Source organism: Oenanthe melanoleuca, chromosome 4, assembly GCF_029582105.1.
Source record: "Oenanthe melanoleuca isolate GR-GAL-2019-014 chromosome 4, OMel1.0, whole genome shotgun sequence".
Taxonomy (NCBI): Eukaryota; Metazoa; Chordata; class Aves; order Passeriformes; family Muscicapidae; genus Oenanthe; species Oenanthe melanoleuca.
In genome coordinates this window covers 1,550,003-1,565,325 of record NC_079337.1, presented here as the reverse complement: position 1 = coordinate 1,565,325, position 15,323 = coordinate 1,550,003, and the positions used below count along the sequence as shown (strand labels likewise).

Sequence of the window (15,323 nt, the reverse complement as noted above, 5' to 3'; positions counted from 1 at the left end):
CCCAGGCTAAGCAGTGGCATTTAAATCACATTATTTAAAACCAGAAGTATCTTGACTGTTGTAAGAGTTAACAAGCAAACCTTTCAACTGAAATATTCCATTCTGATCTCATTTTTCAGTACAAATTCTTATCTTTCTAATGAAATTAAAATGAAGCCCATTTTCCACTGCTAATTTGACATATTCCCCAACCAGAAGTGCTCTGCACTTGCTAACATTTATTTTAAAAGTCACAGAATTTATTCAGAGTATAAGCTATCTGGAATGGGAGATTTAAAATTTGGAGGGAAGAAAACCCAGCACTTTTTACTTATTACTTTTCCACTCTCATTTCTGTCCAGCACAAACTACTGATGGTAACAGAAATCTGACTTTAAAAGCATAAAATCAGGATTTCTCTAAACTTCTGACAACAAAATGCACACAGATGTCTCAAAAGGAAACAGGGAGGTGAAATCTTTGGTAGAAGCACAAGTACACTACCATTTACTGTGAATTAAGCTAGGGCTTTTTATCCTGTACACAATTTTCATCCCAAAGATTAAAAACTTTTCTTTCAAAAAAATGCTTATTTAGTGCTTTATGGTGTTAAAACAAAGCACCCCACTTGTGTTTTGGAAGTTGTGCAGGCAACTTGCACAAGAATCTGTCAGCCCAGAAATCCATCCTTAGGTGCACTACCTGGTGCCACAGACAACATCCATGTATGAAAGAGGACAAAATGAAAATGTGTTGGATGTTGCTCAGCTGGACTTGTCCTTCTGTGCTGCAGCCCCTAGCAGACACAAAGTCATTTTTCAAGCCGCACTCACCACTCAAACCAGCCCAAGGCACAGCCCTGTCCTTGCCCCACCCTTTTCCCCTCACCTTGGCAGGAGCCAGCTGGCACAAACACACTGCTGTGGATCTGCTCAACACCTCCCACACACCCTGACTTTCAGAGTGACATCAATGTGTCTCCTCACGGCCTGCAGCTAACGAAAAATGAAGTGGGCTTTGCTCTAAGTCAAGGGAGGGGCTGTGTGGAGCTGTGACCTCCCTGGTAGGAGAAGCCAGAGGAAGGAACACCAAGCACCTCCACACTTTTGGGAATCACACTGAGAGAGGTGCTTTCCCTCAGAGGGAAGCCACAAACACGAGCTGACCCTGGGTAACAAGGAGCTAAATCAGTCCAGCAAGAGGCAGAACTGCTGCAGTTAACAATTCCAGCAGCCCTGCAGTGCTGCATGGCTGCACTTAAAGGTTTGATTGATGCACTGAGGGTTTTCCAAGTGACTTCAGACAGCATTCCTACAGGAACCCAGGAGCAGCTCACCTACAGCCACTTCCACCTGGAGTCACAGAATGGCTTGGGGGGCACCTTAACCCATCCAGTCCCACCCCCTGCCATGGTCAGGGACATCTCTCCAATCCCTGATTGCTCCAAGCCCCATCCAGCCTGGCCTTGGACACTTCCAGGCATCCAGGGGCAGCCACAGCTACTCTGGGCAGCCTGTGCCAGGGCCTCCCCACCCTCACAGGGAACAATTTCCTTCCAATGTCTAATCTAACCCTACCCTCACTGTCGGTTTGAATCCATTTCCCCTTGTCCTGTCACTCCATCCCTTGAACAGTCTCTCCCCATCTTTTTTTCATGTTCCCTTCAGGCACTGCAAGGCCACACCTAGGTCACCCACGGCTTCTCCTCTCCAGGCTGGACAATCCCAATTCTCTCAGCTGTCCTCATGGAAGAATTGCTGCATCCTGTTAAACCTCCTCTGCACCAAACAGTGAGAAAAATCCGGACTAACAGGAGGCACTGAAAGGAAACAGTGTTTCCAGCCATCCTTTAAAACACAAGAACAAGTTGCTACAGGTTTCTTGGGGGCTGTTGAGACCCTCCACAGAGCATCATTAAGTGGAGCAAACACCTTCAGCAGCATTCAGCCGCCTCAATCGCCTCCAAGCCACCCAGCAGAAGCAATCCCCTCCATTTCCCTCAGTTTGATCCTCAGTTGATCAAACTGCCCTTCTTGGAGCAGGAAACCTTCCTGGACCTTGAGTCCACCTTGGAAGGCCGAAGGAGCCACCTGCCACCAGCTGTTTCACAGTGCTGTGTGTCACAGGGCACACACCCAGCTCTGCCCCAGGAGAAACAAAACCCCCCACAGCTGCTGCCTCCCTGCCTCGGCTAACAAATCCCCGAGCCAGCCTGCCGAGGGGCTGGAAGCAGGTCCAGAAGCATTCCAGAGACACAAAGGAGCTCAGCCATAGCTCAGCCACCTCCTTTTAGCCCAGAGTACCAGAGTGAGGCAGACAAGTGCTACCGAGCAAAACACTCTTCATGAATTCTTAGAAACTGTGGTCCTTCTACCAAGTCACTCACGGATTACATTTCTACAGACACCAGGAAAGAAAATGTGTTGGGTTTATAAAGATGAGTCAAGGTACACCAGACTCACCCTGATCAGCTGGGGGGGGAAAGTGTTAAGCTGTTGTCATTAACAGCTCACTAATTCAGGAAAGAAACACAAAACATACCGTGGCACTGCACAGATGTTTCACAAAGCAGCACCTCCATCCTGCCTGGGACTGCACATTTGTGCCTTCCAACACTCTGGAGATCCCTTGCCTCTTTTCACCCAGTTAGACTGGCTGGGTCCAAAGGCCCAGGGAGAATTCCCAACCTCTCCAAGGAGAGAAGTGTGTGTTTTCCAGCAGGCTGGGACCTGCATCCCAGTCACAGGGGTGGCAAAAAGCAGGAACTGGAGTCAAGCCCAACAGCACCCTCTCAAACCCCAGCACAACATGTTCGAGCTCACTTACCTCAAATGAGAAGCCATGGTAGACACAGGCACCTGAGGGACCAAAACAAAAATAAACCAGGTTAGAAACGAGAAACAGCAGCAGCACATCCTCCAGTGAACCTGCTCTGTCACAACACCAGCACCACTGGGCAGACACAAAAAATGCAGTTCTGGGGCAGCAGGGCAACCTCTGGATAAGGGACAGGACCTCTGGCTGAGTCAGGCTCAGAAGAGGCACGAACAAGGCAGAGACAAAAGGGGGACCTGCCAAAATCACAGTGAGAAGAGCCAGTGTGAATTCCCACTCCTAAACCACTCCTGCATGGACAACAGGACAGGCTCACAGGGCTCCTCCTGGTCCTGAGAGAAAGCTTCCCCAAGCCAGGCGCAGAGGCAGTCACACACCCAAGCACACTTCCCAAATTCTACCCCAATAATCAAATAAAAGGTTAGGCAGTAAAAGCACGGATAAGCTGAATGACAGCTCTTCCATCGATTTTCTGGGAAATGGTTCCTCTTGAGCAACTGCACATTATCTGCCTCCCAAAAGCGTGAGGGGAATGTGCAATCAAAAACAACCAAAGGAACTCCAAGATGAAAAGGAAAGAAGTGCCTCGAGGGACCACCCAGAAAAGCCAGAATTTCCTTGTCCAAGAGTGGAGTTTCCCGAGAAATGCAGATTAGACAAATCTGTACAGAAAACCTGAGAGCTACACTTCTCGGAATCAAAAGCTCCTCCTTTGAGCTCCTCTTCAGCTCAGCTGCACGAGGCTGTGGAGGCACCATCGGGAATTACTTTCCCTTGCCAAGAAGATGAACCACAGGAGCCCGGTCACGCTTCTCTCAAATTCAGCAAATAGCTCTTCTTTTGGCAAGAGAAGATAATTTCAAGGTTCATCATCCAGCTGCACCTCAAAATTCAGTGCAAAACGCAAGGTCACGCATTGTTGGAAGGCATGAGGGGAAAAAAAACCCAAAAACTTAATATCAGTTAGTTGAGAGCAGCACAACCCATCTGTTTTACCCCTCCAGGGCTGGCTGCCTTTTCTTTTTAGCTCGCTGACAGCTATAGCTCCTTAAAATACCAATGTGCTCATCCCCTTTGGGGCCAGAGCAGGGAATGGGGACCATGTAGGACTAAAAAGCAAACTCACAAAGTCTGGTCCTTCTTCCCCGAGGTGTGAAAACACGCATCTCCCTCCTTTACAAGTTACCAAGGGATAATAAGACACAACCCAGCTTTGCAGGACTTGGAAAATACTTAGTTACAAATAAAGTTTGCTTTTATGCCCAATTATGAGTGAGCCAAAGACACTGCACGCACATTAATGAAGGTTGCCGTGCAACAGTGCCCTGATTTTCCATGCAGCTCCAAGTCCCAGGTGCGATCAACACCTGTTGCAAAGCACACCTGAAAAGCATTCTGCAAATTACGGCTTTCACATACCGAAGCACCTAACGAAGACACCCCCAGACTTATTGTTGCTGTGCTATTTTTGTGGGGCACATCTTGGATGCAGGTGGTTGGTAGGGCAGTTTCCTGGTTTGAGAGATTTTATTTTTGCTGACAGTGAAGTCTGCCAGAGCGCTACCCAACGAGTTAATACCCCAAATCCACGCCTAGCAGCTCCTCGGCTCGCACACACACCGCGGTTTTAAACTGCTGCTATTCACGAAATAAATGTGCCAAAGGGGAATCACGGAGGGAGCGGGGTTTGGGGACAGTGCAACTTTGCAAACCAACAATCTCCATCCACAGGGCGAGCTGGAGATCGAGCCGAGCCGAGCCGCACTCCGAACTCCAGCGGCAGCATCGCACAACCTGCGTCCAGCACACCGAGACAAAACCCAGCGCCTCCGAGCGCTCCCAGCGCCACATCCAAGTTGGATGCAGCCTCCTCCTCCTCCTCACACAGCGAGGAGAGGACGGCAGCTGCCGGCTCCCCTCACGCTGCCGCCCGCGGGGTGTGAGGGCTCAGCCCGGCCCGGCTCCCCTCACGCTGCCGCCCGCGGGGTGTGAGGGCTCAGCCCGGCCCGGCTCCCCTCACGCTGCGGGGTGTGAGGGCTCAGCCCGGCCCGGCTCCCCTCACGCTGCTGCCCGCGGGGTGTGAGGGCTCAGCCCGGCCCGGCTCCCCTCACGCTGCTGCCCGCGGGGTGTGAGGGCTCAGCCCAGCCCGGCTCCCCTCACGCTGCGGGGTGTGAGGGCTCAGCCCAGCCCGGCTCCCCTCACGCTGCGGGGTGTGAGGGCTCAGCCCGGCCCGGCTCCCCTCACGCTGCGGGGTGTGAGGGCTCAGCCCGGCCCGGCTCCCCTCACGGGCTGCTCGCCGCGGGCTCGCACAACTCCGGCCCCGCTCGCCTTGGGGGCCAGCACCCTCACCTGGGCACGGCCGAGGCTGCCTGCCCGCCCGGCCTGAGGGGCTGCCGGCAGCGGGAGACGCGTTTCTCCACGCCCGGCGGGAAGAGCCGGGCACGGCTTGGCGCCGGTGCCCCTCACCTCGCCTGAGGGGAAGCCGCCAAAATGGCGGGGGGCGGAGGCTGACCCCCGCCCGGGCCGGGGCGCCACAGGGCGGGCAGAGGCAGAGCCGGCTTTCCCTCACGGCTCGGAGCCGGCTTTCCCTCACGGCTGGCGGGACGGCCACTCACCTGAGGCGGCATCGGCCGGCGCGGCGCTGGGCAGCAGGAGCAGGAGGAGCAGGAGCGGGGCAGCCCCGGCGGCGCTCGGGTCGCCCATGGCCCTCAGGGGGCGAGCAGCGAGCCGGGAGTGGCCGCCGGGCCCGCGGCAGGTGCCGGGGCAGCGCTGGGCCCCCGCCCCGCCAGCAAAGTTTGCCCGCAGACAAAGGGGCAGCTCCGCGGCGCAGCCCCGCCCCGCCCCGGGCTGCGCACCGCCAGCCCTCCTCCTCCTCCTCCTCGGCGCCTCAGCCGGGCACGGAGGATCCCGGCTTCTCCTCCTCCTCCTCGGCGCCTCAGCCGGGCACGGAGGATCCCGGCTTCTCCTCCTCCTCCTCGGCGCCTCAGCCGGGCACGGAGGATCCCGGCTTCTCCTCCTCCTCCCGCCGCTGGCGATGGAGCCGCCCCGGGAATCCCGCAGCCCGTCCCACCGCAGCCGGGATTAGGCAAAGCGAACGTGTTTGTGTTGGAGCTGACCCCGCCGACTCGCTCCATCCCGCCGGCTGCAAGGGGGAGGTCACCCAATTTGCGGATGTTGTGTTTTGGGTGTCAGTTTGGGATGTAGGACTGTAACAAGAAGTATCAAAGCCCGGTCTATTTCTCCTTGCCATGGCTGCTGCCTTGCCCTTCCTTTCTACAGCAAATCCAAGGAAGAGCTAAAGACTCAAACACTAGCAGTCACACATCAAGCACTCAAAGTAAAAAAACTCAAAACCACCACAACTAACTGACACTCAAACTGCTGCCCCTACAGTGTTTTGTTGCTCTAAGCACCTCCACACACACAGTAAGTACTATGTCCACTGCAGAAAAGCTTCCCGTGTCACCCCTCCAGCACTGCACACTCAACACACCACAGAGCCAACGTTTCCAAACCAAAGTTTGGCTCCTACAAGTCACAGGATAAAGAAAACCAGCCCCAGGTTTGAAGTTACAGCCATTAAACTGCTACAAGCCAAAGCCTCCAATTACAATGAACTTGGAAAGTGAGCTTATTTTTACTGGTCTGTGAATGAAAAGGGTTTTTTCCTGATAATTTCAGCATTCCTGTATCCCAGCTCCCACAGAGCAGTTGGTTGCACAGGGCTGGGCTGCTGCTGCCTTCATCTCCTGCTTGCCTGATTAAATGCAACGATGGCAGCTCAATTTGATAATAATTCCCCGTGGTAATTCCATCTGTTCAGTTTTGATTGACTCCCTAATGAACACTACCATCCTGAACTCCGAGTTGGAGGCCAGATTTTTTTTTTTTTTTTTTGTCTCCCCAGGACTGTAGGTCTTTAATCACTGTGCTGGAACTCCCACCACAACAAACGTGAGAAGCAAAATGTACAGAGTGGCATCTAAGACCCAACAGTAATTTGCATGATGAGTTTCTCTGTGCTTTACCCAGTTAATACTCATTAGCCATCAGCAGAGGGTCGTTTTTTATAAAAACAGGAGCAGGGAGACACAACAACTACCTCTACACGCACCAGCACTGAGCAAAGAAATATTTTATGTCTCCTTCAAATAGGGTGAAATGACAAAAGGAAGAAATACACAAGCCTCAGTTCCCTTTTAGCTCCTCAGGTGAAGCTCTGGACAATTATTTGTGTTTTCATCTTCCTGCCTTCACAACTTATTTCCCTAGTCCAGCTACAGCCTACTCCTCCCTGTTTCTCCTGCCTTCCTTCCTGCTACTCTGAGAACTGCTCCAAAGATGCTGTTAAAAGTCAGAACTCAAGACCCATAACTTAAATAATTTTGCAGATTTACCTATTCCACATAATGAAGGGAGAGCTTTTCCCTCTAGAATTTTAATTTCCAGCACTTCCCAAGTTCTGCACATGGTGCAAAACACTTCAAATTTTCAGAAATTCAAAGTTCAGTAAAGTTTTGTTTTTCACATCCTATTTAACACAAAAGCAGCATTTCTGTTTTGAGTCTATTTCCAGATTAGCAGCAAATAGAACTATGAAATAAGCTTCAGACTCGGGAGAAATATGAGATAATTCTAAGGCTGAAAGCTTGAAGGGTGTAACTTGCAAAGCAATGACCCAGCTGTCAGCTGCTGCCACGGATCTTAGAAATACTGGCACCAAAAGTCACTGGGGTTGTAGAAATAAACCACTTTTAGCCTCCCTTTTATCAAACCTCCAGGCAGAGGTGAGTTTTCTGCAAGTTGGTGTGGAAGATCCATTTCCCCACTTGGCAAATCCCTGGCTGAAGAGACTGGAGCCAGACATACCTTGTGTTCCTGGAAAGTTGGCATGTGGTGGCACGGAGTTCCACAGAACAGCTGGAGAAACATGGCTCTGAGAAGGATCCATCTCATGGCAAGCAAACCAGTTTTTATGTGAAATCCCCACTTCCAGAATGCCTGACAGTTTAATATTTTTTTTTCCAGGTTTTAACTGTGTTTTTTACAATTTTTTCAATAAGCTTTTTTAAAATCAGTGAGGTTTGTCCATGAAAACAAATGTGGCATTGCACTGTCACTTAACCCAGCACCTCCCAGTTTGGGAAGACTGGCATTTTCCTCTTGTTTTCCAAGCAGTCCTGCAGGTGACACACTGACAGCTCTCCCTTCATGTCCTGCTGGGATGAAGCCTCTAGCCACCTGCAAGCTGAGGTACTGACAGAAATAACTGCTTGGAGAAGAATCATGTTTATCCCTAACAGTGTTTTTAGTCAGCATCAAGAGCTTTTTTCCCCCCTCTCTGTCCTATTTCAGTCAATCCAAGTTTTCCCAGAAGGACAGATTTCCAGCTATGGAATTAGCCTCTCTCAGAGTGTGGAGGCAGCCAACACCACCAGTATTGCAGAACATGGCCAATGTAATCATATTTAATCATTCAGAACACCCATCTCAGCACTAAAAACCTGTCAGCCCTGGTGGCAGCTGGAACATCCCTGCCCTGCTCCTCTAACCGTGCCAGAACTCACAGCACAAGCCCCATGAACTCAGTTTGACCCACACAGACTGCAGATTTTTTGGAGTGCCACGAATTCCCCTACAAGTCCAGGTTGAGGCTGAGTGTCACCCTAAACCCTGCACTCCCCACAACTGCACACAGGCTCCTAGGACAGCTTCTTCCTTCTTTGGCAAATGACTCTGTGTGCACTAACCGTGAATCCCAGCTCTTCTCCTTGCTTAAACTAACAGCAGGTTCAGACAAAACAAACCTAAAAGCCATCATACATCATCTGCACTGCTCAAGGTGCTGCAGCACTCCCTCCTCTCTTCCACAGTGGTTTCCAGAATCCAGCAATGCCATGCTCAGTGTGACAATTACAGTGATGTCTGAGGCACACTGGCCCAAGAGCCACACGTTCAAGTCCCACTCCACATGTTTGGGGACTAAACTCCTAAATTCCTCATTAAAGAGGAATCATCTCATGCTGTCTTCCTGCCTTTCATCTCTCCCCCTGCGCCAGGAAAGCATTCCAGGATAAAAGGAAGTCCCACTGCACTCAGCAGCTTGTACAGCACGGCACAGACCAGGGGCATCATTGCTTCAGCCACCAGTAGTGCAGTAACACAAGGTCAGAACTACACCTGGAAACTTGCTGAGCTCATGAGCTGCTTCTCCTGCCCACCCGACCTCCAGAGATCCAGATTTACAGTCCCCCCACAGTACTGGGGTTTTCCAAGTGCAGAGTCCTGCAGGAACGTTTGTTATCCTATGCTTTTATCCTCCAAGAGCACACTCAGCAGTCTGAGAGCTTCTGATTTAAGCTCACCTGTACATTTATGCTTAAGCATCACTTTTTTAAAAAATCCACCCATCAAAGAGGGCAGAATTAAATGGATAGTGAAGTCTTGGAAATAAACCAAGAGAACAGAGAAAAGGCAAAGAAATCCATGCAGATGATACCACAGGCTTTGCTTTTCTACACCAACAGGTAGCCCACCTTCAAACTGCTCCTTTTAGGTCATAACACACAACTACTGGAAGACCTCATAATATTCCTTGTATGTGTAATGCCTTAATAATAAGGATATTCCAGTACACTGGCACTGCTTTTCCCACTTACAACATGGTAAGTCTGTTAAGTCAGGGTGAAACTTTCCTGTAAACACCTAAAGGGAATTTTTTTATCAAATTCTGAGCAAAGCATCCCCACACAACCAGAAATAATCAGCATGGCCTGACAGGAATTGGTCACCCTGACTGACAGCAGCCAGATGCTTCAGATGGGAGCTAAAAGAATTTCCATGCAGACAGATCCCAGTAACCTCTTTGAAAAAGGAAGACCTACCTCCAATAATAGGAACGAAATTAAACCCATAAACCTTTCCAGATTTGGATCAGCTCACCCCTGCTGTAAACAGCCAGTCCTTCCTGGGACTATCTTACATTTCGGGGTGCAGCTTTGTGAACATTGTTTAGCAACAGAGCTCCCAGAAAAACCACCCAGGGAGAAATTCCAGCAGCTCTCCAGGAGGGAAGGGCGGGAGCGCCACCTCCTGGGAAGAGAGCAGCAAACACCGGCAAAGAGAGCCGGGACTCCAGCTCACATCCCAGAAAACACGGTGAGGAAAATACACCAGAGCCAGGCTCACTCCCACCTCTCCACCACACACATCCAATTCCTCCTTAAGAAAAACACTGCTCTGGTTCTGACACCGGGCTCCTGTTTGCCACAACTGAATTTATACATGAAATCCACAATGACATTTATTTTTCAATCTCCCAGCATGATTTGAATGACACCATTTGCTTCCCGAGCTTGACCACCAGATCTCCCAGGAAAAGACATCAGGTACTAACAGATTCCTGGACAGGTTTTTGTTGATCCTCATCAGCTGCATTTTCCTCTTCTTTTTCTTCTGCCTTCTCCACCTGAGGTAGGATTCCATCGAGGTCCAGCAGCAAACCTTCACTGGTGGAAGACCTGATAACCAACCTCCTCACAATGGGATCTAGGACACAAAGGGCACCACCAATCTGGTCACTCCATCCCTTTCCATGTCCCCCAACTGCTCCCAGCAAATGCTTTCAACCAAGCCAGTAAAACACCACCACAAGAATCCAGCTTGACACTCCAAATCAGTAGAAAAGCTACTCAGACCAGAAAAGCTAATCCTTGTTAAACTGGGCTGATGTAAATTGATTTAAATCCATTAAAAAAAAAAAACAAAAAAACAAACCCACCAAAACATCCCTTTTCAGCATCTACTTATTATATTTCAAGTCAGGCAACCCCTAATAGTTTTTATTTGGGCTTCTCAAGGCACTTAACTTTTTATGGTCTGGTCTCTGCAGCTACAATGAACAGCATCACTGGGAGAGTGGCAAGATCATTCTTCTGGCAGACATTAAGCAAATACTAGCATAAAAAAGCAGGTTTTTAGCTTAGACAAAGCTCCTTCCCTAAAATTATTTCACAAATCACATTTCCTCTCCAGCTAAGCAGATGCCCTTTGCTTAAAGTTGACTTCACTATTCCTTTGTAGCTCCTTTTTTAAAGGAATTAAAGAATAAAAAAAGAAATAGCTCTTCCCTTGGAGAAGCAGGAATCTCAAAGATCCTTAGAGAACAGAAAACAATTTAATGACAATCAGAAAGGAACACCCACCCACCACTTTTGTTTGCTGCAACCAGAACCACAACATTAGAACAGCAGCTTCTTACCAAGATTGGATGGCTTGAAGGTGCAGATATCATGGATAATTGTTTTCAGATTGGCAATTATGTGCTCAGTGGGCATATCCAGCTGCAAAAGGATAATGCCAAGTTAGTTATGTTGATGCTTGGAGCCCAGATTCATAAATTAATAAATCCAGATTAATAAATGAAAGCTCTGGTGTTTATGTTAATTCTACATTTGGACAGATTTCCTTTGTCTGTGTTCCCTGTGAAGGAGTGACAGATCCCATTAACAGCCTTATCCAAATCCCTCAGGGAAAAGAAGTATTTTATACATGCTGCTCACTATTCTCCATGTTTCTACTCAGAACACAAAACTCCCAGGGCTCTGTAACAACATGCAGCCTTAAGGGGGTGAGAAGTCTTTAAAAATCAATATATACACAAGTGGTTTTGCAAAAACCTTAAATCCTTGTGGATGAACACCTGTTTGAAGTTTTGAACACTTCTCTCCAGAGCAGCACAAGGTGCTGGAAAAAGGCTCAGGTCATTTATTTGTGCCCTTTTCATTTCTTAAATAAGTTTCACTCCTTCAACAGCAAGATCCAGAATTCCACCTATGCACAGAAATACAGACTGGGAAGCCCTTGGAATGTCCAGACACAGCTCAGAGCAGTTAATCACAATTAATAAATTCATTTGTCTCCAACACTGCCAGGCAAAGCTTCAGGAATTTCCTACCCCTCCTGCCTGTGCCACCCTCAGATGGAGGATTACAAAGACACAAATCAGAAGGAAGAAAAAAAAAAAAAACAGCTTAGGGCAGAGAAAATAAATAAATAAGCCAAAATTAATGTTTTACTCCAGGTGTAGCACAAACAGCTCCTGCTTTCTACTCCAGTCCAGAACTACAGTTATCAAAATTAGAAGTCCTTAATTATTTGGTTAAAGCAGAGACTTTTTGACTCTCCTGTGCATATTGACCATAGACTTACAAACCCACAGTTTATTTACTTACCCAAAAAAAAAAAAAAAAAAAGAAAAAAAAGAAAAAAAGAAGTTTTAAACCAGCTGAAGATGCTGCACAACAAAGAGTTCTATTTTCTTCACAGGCAGTTAAAGAAAATGGTCCAAAATTTTGAGAAACAGACTAAAACCACATTTTTACCCCTCTTTGAATGCTACAGCTCTGCTCAGGAGAGGTTATTTAAGAGCTCTGTATACAACTTACTCTGGCTATTCTTGTCTTGATTATATTCTCATCCTGTACTGCATACTCGTGACATTCTCTGAAGAACTGCAGCATTTTGGGAATGTCAGTGCCCAGGGAATCTATTATAAAAAGAAAAAAACAAAGCAAAGGAGTTGTCTGAGTAATGCTAATTAGGACAGATAGGTGTGGCATCAATAAGAGATAATTCCATCTGTTAATCAAGACAAGTGAATGCCAAAGGTCAAAAGTTTCAAAGTTTTTAAATTTCCAAAATGCAGTGTCACAGACAAGACAATGATGTCCTCACTGAGATTATAAAAATAGCTTCCATGTTCCCTCCTTCACCATTGATCAGGATTAATAAGCATAAGGGCAGCTAGCAGGCAAATTTATCTGGGTTCTAATCCCAGATTTGCCTGTTGTAGGAAGAAATGGATTCCTGAAGTTACCTTAGCCTAAGACAAGTGGTGCAGTCCCCTGCAGCCTAACACAGAATGGAACTACCCATCCTCATCAGCAAACACTGCAGGGGCACCCCCAGGGCCCCATCTGCCCCAGGAACTGGCACCAGCTGCAACCAAGAGCTGCTCCTTACTTCTCCTGGTGGTGGGGTACTTCCTCCTCAGTTTGTTCCTCAGGGGAATTAGCTTGGGCATGATGGCAGGGACAGCCACGTAGAAATCAGCTTGGATTTCATCCTCCAAGATCTGCAACCAACACAACCCAACACTTCTCATTTCTGCTGACTACAAAGCACAGAAACCATCTCTCCCTCTCCATGCTCCCAGCCAGAGCTCATGGACATCAGATTTCTTCCCCTTGCCAGGCCCCAGTCCTGTTAGAATTGGGTATTTATGTAATTCTTTTGGAAAAACATGTACCCATTTGATCAACTCAACTCCTCCCACGATGGCAGCTCCGTGCTCTCGAGCCACTTCAGCTTCTTGCTCATTCTGCTGAGAGAAAAAATGTAATTACAAACAGCTGGGCTACCAATTAGGCAATTTCAAATAATTATGTCCAAAGAGTAAATAAAGCCCTGGGATCATCTCACACAGACAAAGTGATTAACTGGCAAAGGACAGCTGCAAGAGTGAGCTGGACACAAAACCCCAATCAAAGTGAAGGCATGCTGCTCACCCACCTCTGTGAACACCAAAACCTTGTTCACTTCATCTGTAAAGCGATGGGGAAGAGTCACACTGCTGGAAAAGGGATCCACTTTTTTCTGGAAAGTGAATTAAAAAAAAAAAAATTCAATAAACAAGAAGAAATTATGACTTGAGGGTAAGTTACACACCACAAGGTGTCAGAGTGCTCTAAATATGAAAAAAAATGCAAATGAGGTGAGGGACTGCAGCCTGTGACAAAGCCCTCAGGAGTCCCACAGCCTCTGGCAGCCCACCTTCTTCTGCAGGGCCATATCCAGGAAGACATTGATGTACACAAACTGCCTGGGGTGGGTGAAGTCCAGCTCCTGGAAGCTCTTGAGCATGGCCAGGGCCTGCTCCAGCTGGTAGCAGGGTCTCCTGTAGAGCCAGGTCAGGTACACATCATCCACGGGCTTGCTCATCAGGGGGCGCCGCCGAGGGGGGGGCTGCTCCTTCTTCTCCTGCCTGCTCCTCCTGCCCTCCTTCCTGGCAGCTCTAGCAGCAAAGAAACCCAGACACGGTGGGAGGTCACCAGCTCCACAGGCTGCCATACCTGATGATCTGACCTGCTTAAAAAAGGGTTTTTCCCCTCCCTTGCCTGCGGCATTTTGCTTCAGTTAAACACCCAATTCTCACACTCCTCCCTATTTTCAGAGGGTCTCCAGGCAAGGAAAAGAACATTAAAACAATAACTGGATACTCCATTCCTCTATAAGCAGGGCAAAAGAATCTGCAGCACCTGAGAACACTCTGTTCTCCTGTATACAAAGGTCGTGTTGCTTCTCCCAGCCAAGCTGTGTTGTTATATAGATGACAAATTAAATAACAACATGCCAATTAACTGAAGGACAGGAAAGGGTTGAAACCGATTCCAGCTCTCATGCTGACACGTAACCCTGCTACACCCTGCAAAAGCACAGCCCAAATCACAGTGTCAAGCTTTCCTGAGCCATTATCACAGAAAACACCCCCTGCGAGTCCAGGCTGTTCTCCGGGAGCTGCTGTACCCGCACCGGGGACACCAACCCCCCACAGCCCCAGCTCCACCCGCACGGCCCAGGCAGCCTCCCGGCACGCCGGACCCGCACTCACTTGGCTGCGGCCGCGTAGGGCCGGGCGCTGGCAGGGTTCACCACGGCGGGGACGGCGAGGCGCTGCTCGGGCCCGGGGAGGCCCCACCCACACCGCGGGGCCAGCGCTGCGGGACAAGAACAAACAGCGCCTCAGACACCGCCTCGGCCTCCCACACCCCCGGGCCGCCCCGCAGCGGCGGGCGCAGCGCCCGCGGGTCGCTCAGCGCGGCCCCCTCACCTCGCCACAGGCAGCGGGCGCTGGGCGCCGCCATTTTGCCGGCCCGCCCTGGTGCACCGCCGGAACCGTTCCGGCGGAACTCGCTCTCCGAGGCCGAGAAGAAACGTTCCGCCGGCCCTCAGGCTCGTGTGCCACCTAGCTCCGGCCCCCCCCGCCCGCCGCGCCAGGGCCTGCCGTTCCGCGGGCGCGCGGGTTCCGGCGCCTGCCCGCTGTCCGGGGAGAGGTGCCCCATGGCCGGGGCTGGCTAAAAGCCTCCAGCTCGCTGCTTCACTGGCCTGAGAGGGGCCTCAGGGCAAACCCGGGGCTGTCTCGCACCGCTGCAGGCCAAACTGACCCCCTTTCCCCGAACCAACATGGCGGCGGCTCCTGAGGGCAGTCAGAGCTGCGGCCCTCAGACCTTTACAGCTCTTCAGCCAGGTTTGTGAGAATACTGCCCATCTAATGGTCAGTATTGGCTGCTCCAAGCCACGTGTAATTCCAAAATGAGATTTTCTGGCTGCCATCTCACCCCTATTCCCTCGACGACTGGCTGGGAAAAGAGATGCCTAATTCACTCTCCTGGAGCAGCATTCACTTATAAAGACTTTGTTTTACCATCTCCTGAGCTGTTCAGATCCAC

The 15,323-nt window shown here is 49.8% G+C and overlaps 2 protein-coding genes across 3 annotated transcripts in view; both read right to left on the bottom strand.

The window, feature by feature from the left end:
• FRAS1 (Fraser extracellular matrix complex subunit 1) overlaps nt 1-5,583 on the bottom strand; it is a 102,434-nt gene extending 96,851 nt beyond the window's left edge. The window contains exons 1-2 of the mRNA XM_056490553.1: nt 5,430-5,583; nt 2,806-2,837 (exon numbers count right to left, since the gene is read on the bottom strand). Of these exons, the coding sequence (XP_056346528.1) occupies nt 2,806-2,837; nt 5,430-5,517 (120 nt within the window). The 5' untranslated portion in view covers nt 5,518-5,583. The remainder of the gene's footprint in view (nt 1-2,805; nt 2,838-5,429) is intronic.
• A 4,521-nt stretch (nt 5,584-10,104) lies between these two features.
• Nucleotides 10,105-14,842, bottom strand: MRPL1 (mitochondrial ribosomal protein L1). 2 transcript variants are annotated; one of them, XM_056490111.1, is made up of 9 exons: nt 14,705-14,842; nt 14,486-14,591; nt 13,648-13,771; nt 13,387-13,470; nt 13,124-13,195; nt 12,838-12,949; nt 12,261-12,361; nt 11,075-11,156; nt 10,105-10,362 (listed from the first exon to the last, which is right to left on the bottom strand). In XM_056490111.1, the coding sequence occupies exons 1-9, from the start codon at nt 14,736-14,738 to the stop codon at nt 10,199-10,201; spliced, it is 879 nt and encodes a 292-aa protein (XP_056346086.1). In that variant the 5' UTR covers nt 14,739-14,842; the 3' UTR covers nt 10,105-10,198. The 2 variants fall into 2 exon arrangements, with proteins under 2 accessions (XP_056346086.1, XP_056346084.1); XM_056490109.1 differs by having other exon boundaries at nt 13,648-13,888; nt 14,705-14,808.
• Nucleotides 14,843-15,323: the final 481 nt, after the last annotated feature.